This window comes from Brassica napus, chromosome C6 (genome assembly GCF_020379485.1).
Source record: "Brassica napus cultivar Da-Ae chromosome C6, Da-Ae, whole genome shotgun sequence".
Taxonomy (NCBI): Eukaryota; Viridiplantae; Streptophyta; class Magnoliopsida; order Brassicales; family Brassicaceae; genus Brassica; species Brassica napus.
The window spans coordinates 30704230-30725987 of record NC_063449.1 but is presented as its reverse complement, the minus strand read 5'-3'; the positions used below and the strand labels follow the sequence as shown (position 1 = coordinate 30725987).

At 38.3% G+C, this 21758-nt stretch overlaps 2 protein-coding genes across 2 annotated transcripts; both read right to left on the bottom strand.

Annotated features, from left to right (window-relative positions):
* Positions 1–588: 588 nt before the first annotated feature.
* LOC106376664 (pentatricopeptide repeat-containing protein At1g80270, mitochondrial) lies at positions 589–3085 on the bottom strand. Its single transcript, XM_013816768.3, has 4 exons — positions 2998–3085; positions 2809–2879; positions 2128–2677; positions 589–2053 (listed from the first exon to the last, which is right to left on the bottom strand). The coding sequence occupies exons 2-4, from the start codon at positions 2835–2837 to the stop codon at positions 806–808; spliced, it is 1827 nt and encodes a 608-aa protein (XP_013672222.1). The 5' UTR covers positions 2838–2879; positions 2998–3085; the 3' UTR covers positions 589–805.
* A 16002-nt stretch (positions 3086–19087) lies between these two features.
* On the bottom strand, positions 19088–21518 carry LOC106387435 (gibberellin 20 oxidase 5). The gene is made up of 3 exons (XM_013827299.3): positions 20946–21518; positions 20495–20819; positions 19088–19477 (listed from the first exon to the last, which is right to left on the bottom strand). Exons 1-3 carry the CDS (start codon positions 21419–21421, stop codon positions 19205–19207), a joined length of 1074 nt encoding a protein of 357 aa, XP_013682753.2. The 5' UTR covers positions 21422–21518; the 3' UTR covers positions 19088–19204.
* Between the last annotated feature and the right edge of the window lie 240 nt (positions 21519–21758).

The window sequence follows — 21758 nt, the reverse complement described above, 5'->3', positions numbered from 1 at the left end:
CCAGAGATATTTGTACCGGGTGTGTGTGTGTGGTGATAATAGAAAGAAACAAACGGTGTTTCTTGTATACACGTCACAACCTTCCTTGACAGCTTTGCTCTTTCCGCCCAAGATGTTTCTCTCTTTTGTCTTTTTTTTTCTACAAAACAAAACTCCTCCGACGGCTCCGTATATGCCACGCCATTTTCAAGAATCCTCTCTTTGCAAGCAAAGGCATAATTCATCTTTATCCTGTTATTACTGGACTTGGACATTTTAGATGTTCAGTTAGGCCCGTTTACAAACAAAAGTGATCAGAACCAAAGCTAGCAGCAATACTCTCACTCATTACTGGACTTGGACACAAAAAAGGTTTGAAATGGTTCATTCTCTGTCACACACGCATACACAAGCATTCCCTTTTTCCTCAACAGAGTTGACAACCTTACCATCTTGCCCATTACTCTATGAGCTAATGCACTTGCTTCAAGGTCTTTCTGAGTGGCTGAGTGATCAGCTGAAGTCTAAGTAGTTGTGTATCATTCATCATAATTCATAACCAGAGTTATTGTTTGGAGTCTTCTATTTATTTATCAGTTAAAAGATGAGTAACATTCCATCTTTTTTATTCTAAGTTACTCATAAAACCAGACTACCCCAATTTATTGTTTGAAGCTTGGAGGTTTCTGAAGTGAATCGACCACCAAATAACCCAAACAGAAACATTAAAAAAAATACAGTACCTAAGCAAAGCCTCAAACTAAACGTTAGAAAGACAAGAGGAGCAAGCAGAAAGAACAAAAGGAGTAGGAGGAAAGAGTCTGACTCAATCCAGAATATCAGAGATAGCTGTCTTCTTAAACGGATCACCTTGAGCCAACTGTGCAGCCATAGCCTTGTTCGGAAAGATATTATCAGCCTTCATTCTATCTCTCATCCCATACGCAGGAGCTTTAGCGTTCGAGTAACCCTGCATGAGTGCCTGGAACTGCCTAAGCCGAGATGTATACCCAACCTCCCTCATCTTCTGGAATATCTTCTCCGTGTTATGAACATCTCCCCGTTTCGCGTACTCGTCCATGATGTACATGAACGAGCTCATCATCAGCTTCGTATGGCTCTGTTTCGACGCCTTGCTCAGCAGAGAATCAGCCTTCTCAACTTCCCCTGCTTCCACGTATAGCCTGATGAGCGCATCCCATGTAGACGCCTCGATCCTGCAACCGCTCTCCGCCATTCGCTTGACCAGATCCTTCCCCTTTGAGAGCATCTTGTGATCCACGTACACCCTCAGGAGAACAGAGAAAGTGTTTGAAGAAACCCTTCTGTCCATCTTGATAACCTTCTCGAAAATCTCCTCTGCCTCTTGCACCTTATCGAGCTTCCCAAAAGCTTGGATCGCAGAAAGAGACTCCTCAAAGCGAGGCTTCGATTCGCAGATCTTCCACACTCTCCTCACCTCGTCTTCTCTCCCGAGAGAGGCGTAGATGGATAGCAAATCTTTGAACGCTCTGCGGTTCGCCTCTAAGCTTTCCCCTTCCATCTCTTTCAAAACACTCTCTGCTTTCTCCTTAAGCCCAGCTACCGAGTAGTGCCTAGCGATGATAGCTTGCGTGTTGAAGTCAGGCTCAACGCCTTCGTCTTTCATCGTCTCCACAACCTGCTCCATCCCCTTTATGTCGTTAGACGACCCTTTGACGTCAATCAAGATTTTGTAAGTGAGGAGACTCGGCTTCACGTTCTCTTTCTCCATGAGGAGAAGCACGTCAGAGATCTTCTTTCTGTCGACTCTCTTGTAGAGGAGAAGCATCTGATCGCAAGTGAAGCCAGAGCGAGGGAATCCCAAGTCCTTCATTCTGTTGAAGACAAGCTCAGACTTCTTGACGTTGCAAGCAACCACACAGTTCGCCAGGAGGGTGCGGTACATCACTTCCCCTCTGAAGGATTTGGGGATCTTGTCCACGTAAGCTTCTCCCTTCTCCAAGCCACGCGTTTTAACAATCAGATCTAACCGAGAAGCGTAGTCTCTCTCGTTCATTTCGATCTTCTTATTTGCCTCCAACCACTCTGACATCTATAGGAAAACAGAAAACACAAGCAAAAGCGTTGGAACACATCCAAGTCAACACAACAACAAGTAAAGTTTACCTGTAAGGCTCTTCCGTACATGCGACGCCTACGTAGCTGGAGCATGGCTTTAGCAACGTCAGTGCGGCTGATCTCATTTCCTTCTTCTTCCACCCATTTATCAAGCGCACTGCCTACAGAGAGACCCCCTGCAGAGACAATGGCCTTGAAAAGCTCGGATTGCTTCTTTTCTAAAGTCTTTCTACTATCATCGGTTTCAGTGAGGTCTAGCTCCAGCTCTTCTTCTTCATCAGCAGAGAGCTTCCCCTCATCAACGTCACTCTCATCACTACTACTAGTAGTGGACTCTTGGCCTGATTTGGAATTTTCAAGTTCGGAGAAACCGTCTTCGAGGTCGTCATCTTCCTCTTGATCACTTTTAGTGCCGGCACTCGAGGAGAGAAGACGTTTACTCATAGAAGACATGTGGTGAACTCTTGGAAGGGGTTCAAGTTGTTGATCATGAACAAAGGAATGGGATTGAAGAGCGAAGAAGCTTCTTTCTCCGGATGGTATCTCTTGTTTTGAATAAACAGCATTAGTACAAGCACCAAGTCGGAGTCTCTGGGATCTGAAAATTAGTATCAATACAACTCAACACAGACAAAAAAAAAAAAGGAACCTTTTTGCTAGATTGCAACAAAGCGAAAGCCTAAAAAGGAGATATCTTTCGGATCAAAAAAGAGAGAGAGAGATTCTAACCTCCGCAAAACCTTGGAAAGGGCGAACATGATTGGTCCCTCGAAACGATCACTGCAATTTTTATCTGATTGCTATTTGAACAAAGCAAAAACAAAACATAAAGATCAGACTAAACAGTAACAAAAAAGAAGCTTTAGATACAGTATAAGCAATAGATCAGATTCGAAAAGTAAAAGCGAAGAAGCTTACAGTCGTGTGAAATTGGAGTCGACGAAGAAGAAGAAATGAGAACAGAGTTGTGTGTTGATGAAATGAGAGGGGTTTAGGGTTTTTAAGCTCTTTTCGGGAATGACGGTTTTGTCCTCGGATAAGCGTCTCTCGACAGCAGGCTCACCAGATGGGCTTTTAAAGTATGTGCTGAAAGCCTGAACCCCTTCGGCTCTGACTGTGTATTAGAGTAAAAAATTAGAGGAAAAACAATTTCCAGCTGAGTTTCTCTGAAATAAAACCAATCAGGTAAAATCATTTTAGTTTAGCGAGGATAAATGTACGAGATGGATTGCATCCCTACACAAAGTCCATAAGATAGTAGGTCTGGCCTTTCAAATCCAAAACATCGACTCGACGAGACCCAAGACAATACATCAGCTCGGCTTATGACTCTTTTTATCTAACTATTAGGAACGACTAAACACATCCAGTTTAGCGGCTCAATTCGTCGGGATAGTTACTCGGCCCGACGAGATAAAACCTATTAGAGCAGAGTAACCTAAGGCAACGATAGATGCAGATCACCTATATAAGAAGAGGAGGAAACAAAGAGAAAGAGATTCAAACATCAAGACACACACTTGCGGCTAGAAATTCTAGCCGACTTGTAACCGACAAAGATTTTTCCGATCTAATAACCGTCTTCGAACTAATCCACCGACGAGTTTTGTCTTTCTCACTGGAATCCGACCAAACTCGGTTCAAATAGTAAATAATTTTGTAGAGTAATATATTTCTCTCTTTTCTTTAAGAGTCAGAAAATTTAGTGCATTCCCTCTATTTTTTTCCTCTAATTTTCTCTAAATTTAGTTATTCCAAATTATTCCAATTTCGCCAATCACACTCTTTGTTAACCTTTAACGGTAATGGATTCTTCTTCTTCTCTTTTTGCTCAAATACCTTTTTACATGTACATAAACATCAACAAGCTGGAAAATGTCTAATCTGCATCTACACACATCTTACGAATAATGTCTAATTAAAAACAGTGACCAACCTCCAAGCTTTGGATGCTACTATGAAACAGTGCTACAAACTCCTACAATGGCTCCTGAGATCCAAAGCTTTGACAACAATTTCCCTGTCTGTCTCTGATTAGTTGATTCAGGCATCAGATTTGGCACTCAAAGTTCTGGAAGACTTGGTCTCTGCTCCAGAAGCACTAATGGAGCTTCCGGTGTCAGGCATATAATGGTAATTGTAATTAATTCTGGTCACTAAATCAGCCAAATGAGGAAAGTGTCCCACATTCAGCTTCGAAGACAATACCTGCAAGTTCAATTTCCCATTAACCAACCCCTTTATTACCAACCATGAGAGGTCACAAGAACATAAAGAGTTTTAGATAAGATGTTCTTACTCTAAGGAGGAAAGCAATGCAGTCTTCAAATTGTTTCTCAATGTGCTCTATTTCCATTTCGCATCTAGCTTCGATCGTTGAAGCTGCTCCTCTGCTGCTCAGTGTCTGTTGTATTGAGTAGAATTCTAGTGTATTGAGTAGAATTCTAGTGCTAGTCCAAGAATCATGTTGAAATGACTTGCGATGATTGCCCACTAAACAAAACACACCAAAACACTTTGTTTTTATATAGAGCCACAAAATTCATATTATTTATGCAATCAAAAAGAGATCATTACCAACTTTTCTTGAACCACAAAGCGTTGCCTCTGAATCGATAACAAGTAGGTCTCGTGTACATATATGACCTTCTCCAGAGATCCTGCTTTTGCCATAGCTTCGCACAGTTCACGCCATGCCGTGTGATATACCTGCCTCACAAATATCCAGTTTACGCCCCGACAAGTTTTCCATATTAACTTATATTACTCCAACTAAAAACAACCAATGATGTAGTATCAGAAAATACCCTATCCATTACGTATTGATGAAAAACATCCAAAAAATTGAGGAGCTTCTGTTCCAGTAACCAGTGGTGCTTGCGGATTTTGGCTGCAGAACCTTTACCCTATTATACACAAAACGCATCAAGTCACTAAGTTTATCAAACTAAACCACACTATTATGATTGATTACTACTTATATTCATCAGTATTGATTAAAAGACTGATTAGGCTCTTTGAAACTGGACTTGAATGTCACATGAAGGATTCTAAAATGGTAGAAATTAGTTCAAGAGAGCGATATCAAAGGACCTTCCACATCCACCTCCGTGCTTTATCAAGCACATATTTTTCTCGGTTGACCTTCAACAAAAATCCCATCACCTGTTTTCATTTAAAATAATTAAGACAGAACAACAAAATGTCTTCCCCAGAAGAATAGCTGGATGAGAAAGGGTTACCTGGTTATACCTCTTCATGGCCTCACTGTTGGCAATCAGTTCAAGCGGCCATGGCACCTTAAAAAGAGAATATAGTTCAGATCCTTAAATGCAGACAGATGCAGCCATGTTTTAAGCTAATACGCTGCAATTGGTTGGAATGAGTAAATGTCTTTCTCTAGACCTTGTATGTGAATTTCAGAGACTCGAGGCAGTCTATCCCAAAGTTGTTAGGGCGGCTTTTACGAAATGAGGAAAGGGGTATAACGTTACTCTTGTCATCTTTGTCTTTGTCTAAACAACTTTTTCTGGAAATAGATACCACTAATGAATCAGGACTGTTTAACAGCATGGCATCAGCTGAATTTCTAATTAATTCCGGTATATATAACCATTACAATTTGGAGTTAATTGGGTTTGTATGAGCATACATAGGACAATAGAACAGGGATACATAAGTAAACCACTAACAAACAGAAATTTCTTAGAAGTTATTTACATGAAGACATGAATAAGATTAATATGAGGTGGCTCAGTTATGACATGAGGCGGCTGAGTTACATGAGGTGGCTGAGTTGCATGAGGTTGCTGAGTTTTGACATCATGTGGCTGAGTAACATGAGGTGGCTGAATTATGACATGAGGCGGCTGAGTTACATGAGGTGGCTGAGTTATGACATGAAGAGACTGAGTTGTTGAGACGAAAAAAGAGCTGATGGAGCCCCTAGAATACCCAATTATCCAGCAAATCTTATTATCTCTTTTGAGTTTGATGTTTATATAAAACCATTGTATGTGTAAACAAAAAGATTAAGGAAATAAGTTCCTCATTCTTGTGTCTCTCTCTCTCTATTCTCTCATCATGTTCTTCATTTGATTTCTCTTAAATCTCTTAAACTTTCATGGTATCAGAGCATAATAGCTCCAGAAACCTTATTCTCTACTCATTCTCAAACATTACTTCCGCGAATCTTTGATTATTTTTTAAAATGTCTCTCTTTACCCACTGGATAATAACTATTCTTGAACTGTTCTTGAGCTTCTCATCCGCAAATCACCATATTTTTCTCTTTTCTTGTTGAATCTTGAGTTGTTCCAGATGGATAATAGCTCAAAGACGATTGTGATTCCAGTTACCTTTAAGGGAACTAACTACTTACTGTGGGCAAGGCTTGTCAAAACTGCTCTTGGAGGCAGAGGACTCTGGAGGTAGTTGAGGAGGGCAAGAACCCAAAGAAAAAGACCATTCTAGGAGAGGATGGCAAAGAAGATGCTGATGGTGCTGCTGCTGCAGACAAGAAAAGAGGCCAGGAGGATCTCATGGTGTTGTCTATCATCCAGAACAGTCTTGAAACCTCAATCTTGGAAGCTTACTCCTATTGTGAAACTTCTAAGGAGCTATGTGATACACTCCAGAAGGTGTATGGCAATGTTTCTAACATCAGTAGAGTGTTTGAAGTCATGAGGGCTATCAATACTCTTATTCAAGAGGACACTGACTTTGATAAATACTTTGGGAAGTTCAGATCCTTGTGGGCTGAGCTTGAGATGTTAAGGCCAGAGACTGTTGATCATGATGTGTTGAATGTAAGGAGAGAGCAAGACAAGGTCTTTGCACTCCTTTTCACCCTTAATCCAGGGTACAATGATCTAATCAAGCACATCCTCAGGAGCAAGGAACTTCCATCACTTGAAGAGGTGTGTGCACAGATACAAAAGGAGCAAGGATCAGTGGGTCTCTTTGGAGGAAGAGGGGAGCTCACCATGGCTAACCAAGCTCACGGAGGTACTGAGACAAAAGCTGATGGCACAGCTAATAAGGGGTCTTACAAACCAGAAGATAAGAAGGTTTGGGTGTGTGATCACTGCAAGAAGAAAGGTCATGGCAAAGACAAGTGCTGGATTCTTCATCCACACCTCAAGCCTCAAAAGTTCAGAACTTCCCAAGCTGATGCAAGTGCTAACTTCTCTGGTGAGATGGGGGGGACCATCCACTTCTGTGCGTAATACAACTAATGGTGATGGGAAGACATTGACATTCAGTGGAGACTCAGCCGTGAGAGCTACACAAGATGATTCCATCAAGAAGTCAGACATTGATGCACTCATCAAAGCTCTCAAAGAGTCTGGTAACACACTTGGTATCTCTCTCAGTGCATCATATAAATTGCCTAAGGCTCTTGGTACATCAGTACATCAACCGCATACATCTAGTAGTGTTAAGCCTTTAGTTATAGACTCAGGAGCTTCTCACCACATGATTAGTGATGCTAAGTTGATTAAAAACATAGAACCTATCTTAGGTAATGTCATGATTGTCAATGGAAATAAAATACCAATTAAAGGTGTAGGAACTCTTAAGTTGTTTGAAAAAGATACTAGAGCTTTTTACATGCCAACGTTTACTTCAAATCTTTTATCAGTCAAGAGAGCCACCACTGATTTGAATTGCAATGTGATTTTTAGTCCTAATGAGGTTGTGTTTCAGGATATTGAGACCCTTAAGTTGATTGGCAAAGGTGTTATAAAGGAGGACTTGTACCTACTTGAAGACATCAAGCCTGTCTCCAATTTATCTTCTGCTTTTACTTCAATTCCTGTTTTAGATCATGATGTATTATGGCATGCTAGGCTAGGCCACCCCCATTCTCGTGCACTGAACCTTTTATTACCTGATTTTTCTTTTAGAAGTGATGGCTGTGAAGCATGTATTCTTGGCAAACATTGCAAGACTGTTTTCCCTAAGTCATCTACTATCTATGAAAACTGCTTTGATCTTATACATTTTGATGTCTGGACTGCTCTATGCACTTCTAGGGAAAATCATAGATATTTTGTCACCTTTATAGATCAAAAATCTAAGTATACTTGGCTGACTATGATTCAAACTAAAGATAGGGCGCTAGATGTTTTTATTAATTTCCAGAATTACTTAACTAATCAATTCAATGTTAAGATCAAAGTATTCAGGTCAGATAATGGGAGATAATACACAAGCACAACCTTCAAAAATCATCTAGCTAAACATGAAATTATTCATCAAACCAGCTGCCCATACACACCACAACAAAATGGTGCAGCTGAGAGGAAAAACAGACATCTTATGGAGGTAGCTAGGTGTATGATGTTCTACACCAATGTGCCCAAGAGATTCTGGAGTGATGCAGTCATGACTGCTTGCTATCTTATAAATCGCACACCAACAAGAGTGCTTGGTGATTGTACTCCATATGAGGTATTGAACCATAGAAAACCCTTTCTGAATCACTTGCGTGTATTTGGGTGCTTGTGCTATGTTTTGCAGCCAGGTGAACTGAGAAACAAACTTGAAGCTAGGAGTACTAAAACCTTATTCATTGGCTACTCTACTACTCAAAAGGGCTACAAGTGTTATGTTCCAGAATCAAGAAGAGTTCTGATCTCCAGAGATGTAAAGTTTGTGGAATCCAGAGGCTATTATGAGGAGAAGAGTTAGGACAAGCTCAAAGATCTATCTCAAACACCCTCGGATAGGGCAGACAACTTGAGGTGTATCATGGAGAATGTTGGCATCAGTTTACTAAAAGACCCAGAGAAGGTCAGGGAAGTCCCAACACAAGCTGTAGAAGAAACAGTAGAAGATGTTGGAGTCACTCATCCTGATCATGAGGGTGGGCAATGGGAATGAGGTGCAGCCTGCACATGATCAAGATGAGATACAATCAGAAGCAGATGCTCAGACTCAAATGGAGACGCAAAGTGATGGAAATGAAGCAGAACCTCAACAAATTCAACCACTGAGTAGGAGTACCAGAATGAAGAAACTATCCAAGTGGGTCGACACCAGAGTGTACTTCAACAGCAATGTTGTGGCTCACCCTATCCAAGTAACATGTTCTTTTGCAAGTTATCCTCAAGAGCATGTAGTCTTCGTCAGCAATCTGGATCAAGACTATGTTCCAACAACTTATGAAGAAGATATGGAGCATGAAGAATGGATAAACTCAGTTGGAGATGAAGTTGGAGCCATGATCAAGAATGACACTTGGTATGAGACTGAGCTTACCAATGGAAAGAAAGCAGTCACCAGCCCCCTACTCTTCACCATCAAGTACCGTGCAAATGGACAACCAAAGAGGAAGAAGACAAGACTAGTAGCAAAGGGATACACTGAAGTCTATGGAAAAGACTACCTAGACACATTTGCACCAGTAGCTAAACTTCATACCATAAGGATTCTACTCTCAGTTGCTGTGAACTTGGAGTGGGATTTGTGGCAGATGGATGTCAAGAATGCTTTTCTTCAAGGAGAGCTGGAAGGTGAGGTCTATATGAGGCCACCACCTGGTATGGAAGACATGGTCAAGCCTGGAAATGTCCTAAGGTTGAAGAAAGCAATCTATGGATTAAAACAGTCACCAAAAGCTTGGTATCACAAGCTGAGTACAACCCTTAATGGAAGAGGGTTTGTAAAGTCAGAACCTGATCATACTCTCTTCACTCTCACAAGCAAGCAAGGTATTGTGGTAATCTTGATCTATGTAGATGATATCATCATCACAGGGAGTGACAAAGAAGGTATCATCTCAACTAAGGCTTTTCTTAAGTCTGCTTTTGATATTAAAGATTTGGGTGAGTTAAGGTACTTTCTAGGGATAGAAATATGCCGCTCTAAAGAGGGGCTTTTCTTATCTCAAAGAAAGTACACACTTGATATCTTGAACAAAGGAGGAAAGCTTAGGGAAAGAGGAGCCAAAACACTACTTGAGGAAGGCTACAAAGTGTTGCGTGAGGGGGAGATTGAAAATGAGCCATTTGGAGACTTCAAGTTGTATAGGAAGATGGTTGGGAAACTGATCTATCTCACCATCACAAGACCAGACATCTGCTTTGCTGTGAATCAAGTCTGTTTGCAAGCACCTAAGATTCATCATTGGAATATGGTAGAAAGGATCTTGAGATATCTAAGGGAAGCTCCTGGCCAAGGTGTATGGATGTGTTGCAACAAGAGCACAGAAATTGTGGGATATTGTGATGCAGATTGGGCTGGTGACAGGATATACAGGAGGTCTACTACAGGCTATTGCACTTTCATTGGAGGCAACTTAGTCACTTGGAAGGGCAAGAAGCAGAAATTTGTATCATGTTCAAGTACTGAGGCAGAGTATAGGGCAATGAAGAAGCTTACTAGTGAGCTCATCTGGATCAGGAACCTGCTAAGAGACTTGGGTATAGAAGCAACAACACCAATCACAATGCACTGTGATAAATAGGCGGCCATCCACATTGCTTCAGACTCAGTGTTTCATGAGAGGACAAAAGACATTGAAGTGGATTGTCACAAGGTGAGACAAGCTGTGGAGCAGAAGATCATTTTACCTTGCTACACTAGAAGTGAAGACCAGCTAGCTGATATCTTCACCAAAGGAGCAAGCATCAAAGTCTGTGAGTACATTCACCCAAGATTGGGGCTCATAGACTTAACTAGATCATGATCCCCTTAAGCCATGAAGCATCTACTCTTTTTCCTTTGTGTATTTTTATCCCATTGGGTTTTTCACACAAAAGGTTTTAATGAGGGATGTCTTCATGGGTTCCAAGCTTAACCATGCTTTGTGGTAAAGCTTGAGGGGGAGTATTGACATGAAGACATGAATAAGATTGATATGAGGTGGCTCAGTTATGACATGAGGCGGCTGAGTTACATGAGGTGGCTGAGTTACATGAGGTAGCTGAGTTTTGACATCAGGTGGCTGAGTTACATGAGGTGGCTGAATTATGACATGAGGCGACTGAGTTACATGAGGTGGCTGATTTATGACATGAAGAGGCTGAGTTGTTGAGACGAAAAAAGAGCTGTTGGAGAGTGTTGACTTTAAGGTGTGAACACAGATTTGAATTTGGATTCAGATCTGATGGAACCCCTAGAATACCCTATTATCCAGCAAATCTTATTATCTCTCTGGAGTTTGATGTTTATATAAAACCATTGTATGTGCAAACAAAAAGATTAAGGAAATAAGTTCCTCATTCTTGTGTGTCTCTCTCTATTCTCTCATCATGTTCTTCATCTTATTTCTCTTAAATCTCTTAAATCTCTTAAACTTTCAGAAGTGATAACTATAAAGTTCACCAAACCTAGTTACCTGAAGGATTATGTTCAGTTCAAAATCATCATCTGATAACTCTCCCTTGCCCAGCCTATTGAATATGACAGTCAGAAAATGCTGCAGAAGGTCCCCTGAAAAATTTAATGATTTTAGTAAGATTCTAGATACGATTCTATAAGCCTAAGGGGTTGAAGCACATAATAAACATACCTGAACCTAACAAGTAAATGGCACGCAACACCGCAAGTTCATGCATCAGTCTCCACTCATTCAATAGTTTTGACAAAATCACTTCGCCAATGTAGTCCACCTACAACACACACAAATTTCATAAGGTAACAAAAGTATGCACGCCATAGGAACAAACAAACGGAAACGCCAAGCTTACATCACCATACCTGCCTCCTGAGTCCTGATGTAGATTGTGAAGCATTCTTGCATTATTACAACAGGAAGTGGAGTATCCATTGACTCTGCCTTTAGCATCCGGCAGAGAACTCTTGAAAGAAGTGTACTATTCTTTTGGTAAGGTAGCAATTCTGACATACGGAGTTTCAGCTTTGTTGTTGATAACAAAGCTTTAAAGTCAGTTATCAGAAAGTTTTCCACTTGGAAGAAAAGTGAAGGAATGGACATAGAATGATCATCTAATCACACTAGCAAAGTACCTGGAAGGACGGAAGCAAAGTGGGGAAGGGAAACAACGTTTCTAGAACTTCGGTGTCATCCTGAGAAGAAAGATACTCAGATCTAGCCACGCCAGACCCCTTGAAGTCAGCACTCAGCAAACTCTCATCATTGAGAGAGGGTAGACAACAATTGTGTGATAAGTTCAAGACATTCCAAGCATCTGTATTCCTCTCAAGATCCATTTTAGATACTGAAACAACAGGGTTTTCATGACAGAACAAACCCTGCAGCGCCTTTTTGATAGTGAGACCAAATTTTTCCTCCTTAGCACCAGTAACATAACATGCACTCTGATGTTCCGATTTGGCCTCCATAGCTCTTCTTTCATGCACATCACTGACCAACAACTTATACCAAAATCTCTCTGAGCATGTGAGAACTGGAAGATCTTTATCATCCATGCCATTCTCCAGCTCTCCACTTATATTTGAAGCTAAAGCTGGAGAAGTTTCTAAAGACGTGGAAGGAATATGCTGCATCAGCTGCAGTGACTTTCCACCAGAAACAATCGACATGCAAATGTCTTTTATGAATAGTGGGCATAACACCCGATTCTTCTGCTCTTTTTCTTTGTCAAAAACTGAACTGGGGTCATTCCCACTCAGTCCTTTCTTTCATTTAGCGAAGTTAGACTAGATTTTGGGCTCGGCACCCTCGTTAACATATAGCTTTTCTCCCAAAACTCTGCATCTTTTTTGGAGACCGACTGTTTGGCTGTAAAAAACAACTGCGAAGAACAAAAGTGAATCTTCATCTCGACCAAAAGTTTAACATCATCAACCAATATTCGTTGAATTCAACGCATAGAACACCTACCTATCCAAAAGGATCATCAAGAGTTCCTTCAAACAACCATGTGTCCAAACCCTCTATATATGGCAGTAAATTTGCAGCAGCATGTGAAATCCTTCCACCTGGTAAAGATACTATCAATTAGGGAAGTGATTAACAAAAAAAAAACAGAAAAAAATAATGATAAAGAAGGCCACACCTCACCACCTTGTATAAGACATACTTGATCCAACTTCTCGTAAAGGTAATCAAGAAGTTGGACAGCAACTTCAGCTGCGGAAATAGTTGAACTTGAGTCAAAGTAAGCTTGAGGGATTGCACCTCGTACGACTTGTAAAAGGTATTCAGCACCTGAACACAGACTAGCACATGGAAAGAAAGAATAAATCTTGTACAGACCTAGATAAAGAGCTTGTTAGCCCCAAGAGTGTTGGAGTGAGGGTAACATTAGAAGTGTTGATCTTCACTTCCTCGGTTAAGGCAATATCTCTGAGTCTCTGTGTCCATAACAATGTTAAGCCGGCCCTGGAACCATCTCTGTGGTTTTAGCGAGGAAAGTCTGTCCAGTTTGGTCCCAGGTTATGAAGGGAGTAGACAGACCTTGCATAGCTTGTAATACACCTCTCATCTGTCCTATAATTTTTTTTTAAAACAAGTGTTGGAAAAGAAAGTTGTTCGCCGGTAAGAAACCGAGGGATGATAAATTTTTTTTTTTGAATTGAATGTTAAATTTAATTCAAAAGAAAAATACCTTGTTACAACAAGTGCATCCTATTTTAGAGTTTCAAATTGGTAAAAAGATCTTCTACTCATATCTTTCCCAAATAAAAAACTGCAACATTCAAAATATGATAAAGAACTCCTATCTTGTGCTGAACCACTTTACCATTCCTCCCTCATACTTTTTTTTATCTCCCTTCCTTCTTATCACTGTGAACTTGTTTCTCGATCTCTTTATCAATCTTCTTGACAATAAGCACAGCAGGAGCAGGCTTCTCTCCATGTCTTCTTCTGTTCCTCTCCATCCATATGGCATGTACTGCAGATTGAAACACATGCCTCACGATATATAGACTAAGACTATCCCATGTGGGGTCGTTTGACAGCAGCCCAATGAGATTATCCCAGTCCGTCGTATATAGACTCCTCATCACCCCTCTTACAAGCGCTTCCCAAATCTCCATAGAGTAAGAGTACTCAAAAAACAGATGCTTCCTCGTCTCTAGTGGCTCACTACAGAACCCACAAGATACATCCACATTTAAGTTCCAACTTCTTAAGCGATCATCAGTAGAGAGTCTTCCATGAATCGCAGTCCAGAGGATAAAAGAATACCGAGGAGTTGCATGCTTAAACCACACAGCTTTGTGCCAGCCACACAGCAAATGCTTCTCTCAAATTATAAACCAAGTTTCTCACTCTGGACTGCATTACCAGATCCAATTCAATCACGCTCACTGAGGGAGTGGAGTGTGTCCAAACTCTGCGATTGCATATCGCCGGCGGAATCAGGGTTTCAAAGCCAGTCCGATCAACTAGAAGCAACGAACTCCATAGTTTTTTTTTGTTCGGCTTCACTGTGAATTTTGATTTCCATAAGCGAAATTGCCAAATATTAATTTATTATTAACTAAACCTGTATATTTCCAATTTTTCAATAAAATTTATGTACTTGGCAAACCATTTATTTGTTCTTTCAAATAATTTTGGGAAACTCGTCTATCAACCAACCATACGAGACTCGTCCTTAAACTATGTAACAACATCAAACATATCAATTCATGACAAACCAAAGTTTTTTACTAAAGAGAATCATACGTAATGTAATGAAACGTATAGATTAAAATTAACAATTACCAACTCTATAAACGTAACAAATACTGTTTAATTATTTTTGAAAAAATAACATTGTTTAAACTTCCAAATCAAATTTATTCATAACTGAACTTCAAATGCAATTATCAAAACATAAAAACATTAATATTGACCGAATAAAAAATATATGTTAGACTCAGTATTTTAGTTAACTATTTATTATGTGTTTGCCTGCGATTTCGCGGATGATAATATTATACGAAAAATACATATTATGTTTATAATGTTATAATTGTATAATAATAATTAGAAGTATTAAAATTTTAGCATTTAATAGTTTGATAATCAAAAATTTGAGTATCTATTTTTAAAAGAGCTATGAAATTTAAGATAGTTCAACAACATAAATATAAGTCACTAAAAATATTTTTCTTAAATGCAAGTATTATTACAATTGGTTCAAATAATTGGTTGTATATTTCCTTTTAGTTTATTTTAACACGTGAAAAACGAAACTACTTTAGCTATAAAAAATGTATTTTGTGTAGTTCCAAGAAGATGGTTAGAGGCTTCTATTAATGATTTATTTTATTTATGTTACTTTCATTTTTATGATTATATTCAATTTATTTTAAATTTAACAAAAATTAATTGTTTTATGTGTTTCTTTTAAAAGACATCAACCAATCAAATTATAAAATTTCTTGAAACTTCAGCAATGAGCGACACGTTAGCAGAAATCAACAAAGTGACTTATCAATTAAAATACTGTGCGCAACGATATCCTCAGAACACAATGATGTAACCAGATTCCGGTTGAAAAAAAATGGACTTTATTCATGGAGACTGATTGAAATACAAAGGTTACAATTAATGGAATATTAATGACTGAGAGCTAAGAAAAAAAGTGTTGAGAGGGAGAGATCAAGGTCGAGTGTGTAGTGTGTCTAGGGTTAAGAATGTATGTCTTCACTCATTGATCTCCTCCTCCTTTATTTTCTTCTTTCTTGGCCTCCTTAAGTGCTTCCGAAGACCGCGGAGAATCCTTTGACCTGGCCGAGCTTGCTTATCCTTATGGCATTGGGCCATAAAACTCCTCATATATGCTGATGGTTTTTGATTGAGGATAATTATCGGTCTGACCCTAATTCGAGGAGCTGTTCCTTGAGCCTCTTCTAACTTACACGTGGTCGTCATCATTATTTCTTTCCATTATCCTCTCCAAGTGAAATAAATCATCGTTGACATTGGCCGTTTCAAATCCTAAGTCGTAAGTGGGACGTATCGTATTTTAGGCAATTTCAGACCGTTTTACGACTTACGCGATTTGTACAAATTTTTTTTGGAAAAATCGTCAGTTTGCACGACGTTGCAGTTTTTTGTGTCGTTGGTCTATGAAATGATAAAAATCATTTTTTGTCGAAAACCTTCTGTGTTCAAGTTAACCATTTCCAACTTGACGTGTGGTTACGAGAAAAAAAGTGTTCATTGTTTTCTACGTAACATCTCAACGGCAACTTCGATTGCGATGAAAATGTATCAGACATAATCCACACGAGAACATGATGAATAAAGAGAGAGCCTCATGTGCGATGTGGTGAGGCTATGAGGAAGAGGGAGAGCCTCATGGGTGATGATGCCACGGGGAGGAGCTGAGGGTGATGATGCCACGGGGAGGAGTTGATGGTGGTGATACACGGAGAGGAGCTGAGGGCAATGGGACCATTGAGATGAGCTGAGGGCGATGAGCTCATGTGATAAAGTTGGGAGATGAGCTCATGATATGAGGTCGGGCGATGAGGTCGGGCAATGAGCTCAGACGATGAGGTCAGGCAATGAGGCACAACGATGAGGCAAAGCGAAGAGGGGAGAGAGAGAGCTCAAGGGTGATGAGGTAAGCAAATGTGATCCTGCGCTTCCGCCCCTTTCTTTTCTACATTCCATTTTTTATTGAGCCGAATCCTGAGGAAAGGAGATGAGGCAGGGGGATGTGGTCCCGTAATGAGGCCACTTTCTTCCCTTGTCTTGCCTTTTCTGTTCTTTATTGATGGTTCCGTATGCTTTCAGAATCGTTCTGCTAGTATTACAAAAAAAATTCCGTCGCAACTTTCTGAAGTTTATTTTATGAAAAATTCTTTCGTAAAACTTCTTTTTGCTAGATTTTAAAAAAAAATTCCATGGAAAATTTTTGAAGTTTATTTTACGGAATATTATTTCGTAAAACCACGGTGTTTCTCGGAAAAACCTCATGAAAGAATGTTTTTCCGAATAAATCTTGTTTGGACAAAAATCTCTTTATTTCCTTTTCGCAAAGAAATATGCAGAGTTTGTTCTACGTATTTTTGTCCAAGTATGGACAGCGTATGCGGTGCTATCTCAACATTTCTGCCTCATTCTTGTAAATGATACAATTCTCGGGTGATTTTAGCTATTGATTTTGCTAGGATCGATTTTGACCCCAACAAAAGACATTTTCCAGAGTCACATTGAATGTTGGGGATAATTAATCCAACGACTTCATAGAGTCAATGATTCCTTTGATCAAAGTCTACCGACCTGACAATCCTCATAACATATGACCGAAGGTCCACGACCCAAAATTCCCTATGATCAAAGGTCCACCAACCCGACAATCCCCACAATTGAAGGTTCACATACTCGGCAATCCACATTACATATGACTTAAGGTCCACCGACCCGGTGGTCCATCACCGCCGAAGCCAACATACATACCCAAAGCCAAAACACAATCATAAACATATTTTACGGTCTGAAGCCAAAACTTACTTTCTTTATTTAATCTCATTGATCTAATCCCGTACTTTTCTTAATTAGTGTCATTCTTAATTTTTTCCTATAACATTTTCAACTTAACATGTCAATTTCTTTCAAGATCATTTCTACGTTCATTCACAAAACATATCAATGTAAACATACCATCAACACATGCAATCTAAGATGCAAAATTCTTACAGTCACAAGAACGTTCTTCGATCTTTGAAAACCACCTCGAGAAACGAAGAACGAACTTTATATAAATGATTCCCTTAATGCACAGTTTTAATCCTAATAAACAAAACTAAGACAAAATACAGCTTAGTGGGCTGACACTAATCATACCCTCACTTTAGAAGAATCTCAAGGATTTCGAAGATTTTGAACCTCTAGTGTTTACTGGCGTAGAAATTCTTTGCTCCTCTTCTGATCTTCGCTCTCTGCACACTCATTCATGCTCTCACTTCTCTCTAGACTCTTTTTTCTTGGTTGTGTGAAAAATAGAGCTCAAAGGATCTTTAGATAGGATTTCTCAAGTTTTCTCACCAAGTCAGACACTTAATGCCAATTTAGTTATTTGGCTATGTTAAAATCATCATCAATGGTCTGACTCATATCTACGAGATTTTCTTTTATCTGAGTAATAGATCGGCATTTTCCATGATGAAAAAAAAGAATGTAATATTATATGCTAATTCAACATTTTTCTTTAGACCCTTTTAATTAATATTCCATCCGTTTCTGAATAAGTGTCACAATGATATTTTTCACGGATATTAAAAAAGTTACTGAAATATATATAAATTGTTATTAATTACACATCTCTGACCAATAGTATTTGAGATAAATAAAATTATTTATAAAAATAATGCAGTTTGCAATTAATTTTCAGCTGAAAGTAAGGGTATGAATGGTGACCAGGGAACGGCGATAAATAATGCATTCCCTAACGTTCCTAAAAAAATTACCATTCACAAGGAATAATAATTCCCTCTTATTCCATTTCATTCTTTTTTTGTAGAGAATTAAAGAACAAAATTATTCCTTGTTAAATTTGATAAGGAACAACCATTCATTTTCATTTCTGCTATTTTATTCTCGTACATTTCTTTTTTATTCGTTTCTTTTGTTTCCCGAATGGTCACCAGTCAGACCCTATAATTTGCATTGGAATCGTAAAATGACACTTTTTATGTAACAAGAAAAAAATGTTTGAATGACACTTATTATGAAACAGAAGAAGTACTAATCAAATATTATGAAGATAGTCATATATCTTAGTTGATAAATATGAACTCCAAATATTCAACTAATATAAAAAAACGTTATAACATTTATAATAGGGTAATTCTATCAAATAGTTCTTTTAAAGTTTTTGTCACAAAATAACTCTCAAAAAAGAAAATGACCAAAATAACTCTTTTTTATTTTGAAAATTTTAATATTAATTTTTCATTTTTTAAAATTTGAAACCCTATCCCCAAAACTCTACCCCTTAACTCTAAACCCTAATTATAGATTAGTTAACTCTAGGGTAAAAATACATTTTTATCCTTTAAAAAAACTTATTTTGGTCATTTTTTTCATCGACGGCTATTTTTGTGACAAAAACTTAAAAATGACTATCTGAATTTCTCTTTATTAATAAGAAACAATTAGAGTAATAATTAACAAGCTGCTAATGATAACACACACCCGGAAAGAGGGATAAAGTACAAATGAAGTTGATCTCTTGTCGACGGCTTAATTTTTGGAGGAGTCGGAGGCGATCCAAGAAGAAAACTTTTCGAGAGTGGTGTTGTCGACTCGAAAGCCAGACTGGGTAAATCTCTGGAGCTGATGCCATGTGAAGTCAGGGTATTTTCTAGAAGTTTCTCCGCCTTCCACAAGTTCAGGAGGAGGAATGATGAGCTTGTCTTCTCTAGGACAAGAAAAATACACCAGTGACCTTCTTACTTTCTCCATGTTAACCACTGCTCTATGGAAACAGCTCTTGTAGTTTCCGTTTGACAATGCCTTCCGTATCAAATCCAAAATAACACATTACTTCAACTAAAATTGTTCTATCAAATTGTAACTCTATTTCAAAATCAACGTAAATACATAGAAAAGTGATTTATACTAGTCTTATCAGTACCAAATAAGTAATATATTTCCCAAAAATTCTTTAAATATTGTATATTATAAAAGAGCGTATTCAAATGTATGTTTACAGCACTGTTATTAGGAATTTTGATGTATCCTTCGACAGGTAATAAATATCGCCTTTTTCTCAAACCTCTGGTTTCTGCATGAACTTAAAAAAATTTTGGTAAAATATTATGATAAGTTGTCTTCCACAAGTTCAAATTTAAAAACAGAAAATAAATAACTAAATATTAATCAAGTAAAATTCTTTTATAATGAATACAGTATATAATTAAATTTTCAAAACATTATATTATGTAAAAATTTCAAATGAAAGTATAAATAATAATTTATCATTATAATAATGCATGTATTAATAAGTAATTATAAAATGTTTACGCCTGCATATGGGGACAAAAGTATTTCAAAAATTCTTCGGTAATTACTAGTATTTTAATTTATTTTAAAAACATAATATAACTTTACAAATTCTTATTATTTTGTTTTTTTTAAGATATTGAATTTAAAATAACTAAATACTATTGTTTAGCGAGGAGTGAACCTAAGAAAAATTCTTGTATATTATAAAAAGAGTGTACGCAAATTTATGTTTATCGCACTGTTTTTTTTTTTTTGGAAAATATGTTTACCGCACTGTTATTAGAAATTTTATTAATTCCTTCCACAGGTAGTTAATAAATATCCCATTTTTCTTAAACCTCTGGTTTTTGCATGAACTTGAGAAAAAATATTTTTTGGTAAGATGTTAAGATAAGTTGTCTTCCACAATTTTTTCTTTTTGGAGGAAGATGTTAAGGTAAGAAATTTTTTTTTTGATAAGTTGTCTCTAATATTTTTGAATTGATGAGAAAATTGTGTTGTCGTATTAATTAAATAGAAACGTACCATGAAGGTGTCTCCAACATTGACAACAAGAGCACCCGGACGAGGGCGCACGGTCTGCCACTTTCCACTAGCAAAGACTTCCAAACCCACAACATCGTCTTGGAGCAGAACGGTTATAGCTGTCGGGTCATTATGAGGGCCAACACCAAGAGCTTTTTCTGGCTGTTTGCATGGCGGGTAATAGTTGCATCTAAAGATAGCGTTTCCGTCTTCAAAAAATCTCCGGAAATATGTCCGGTCTTTTAGACCCATACTTATTCCTAGTAGCTCCATCAGCTCCAGATTCAAATGGTTCATTGCCTCACTGAATTCCTGAAACACTTGACTGAAACAAAAACAAATTTTGTGACCAGGAAGTTCTAAGGAATAAAACAAATATTTTATTTTCTTTATACAATAAAAATAGATAATCATATATCGACTAGGGTCTACATGCATGCAGTTGATTTACCCGATCTCTTGACGACGATCACCTAGCTTTGATGTTAGAAAATCCTCAACAACTTGAGGTGGACCCTTTTTGAAGGCCACAGTCAAAGTCTCATTCCATGGAAGATTGGAGGAGAATCTCTGGCTATGACCTGCGGTATAGCCAGAGATATTCCCAGGGGTCCTGTAAGCCTTTAGTTTCTCATCTTTGGGTAGTCCAAAGAACAAACTCGATATATGAAGCGCTTTCTCGGCCAAGCCCGACTTGAAGCCATGATTGATCACTAAAAAGGTACCGTGAGTCATGCACGCTTCTCTTACAGCCTTAGCTGCACGCTGTGTCTCGGCCTCGTCCCCATTCAGGAATCCACTCATGTCGATGATTGGAAGGTTGAGGTCTCCTTCTGAAGGGGTCAAATCGTTTTCCGGCCAGAAGAATTCTGGGGGAATATTTGGTTGGCTTTGTAGTAGAGAGAAGTTAACGTTGGAAGAGTTCATTTCTCTTGATATTATGGGTGTTCCGAACTTCCAATGAGTCCTTCATCTCATATTTTGAAAAGATTTAAATAGAACTGTGCATTAAAGTTGATAGGGACGGAGAAGGTAACAAAAATCATAGTTTACAATAGATATGTATATGTGTAAACTGTACAAATTTTATTTTTAAAGTTATCCTGATTATGAAGAGTGATTGGTTGGGCTTTATCTCCATACTTTAGCTTTATTTATTTCTAAATCACTAAGTAACTTTACTTTTAAAAATTAAAATCTACATCAAGTTTTTATTTAGTTTTACCAATCATGCTTTAACTTTATTTTTAAAGCTACAGAAAAA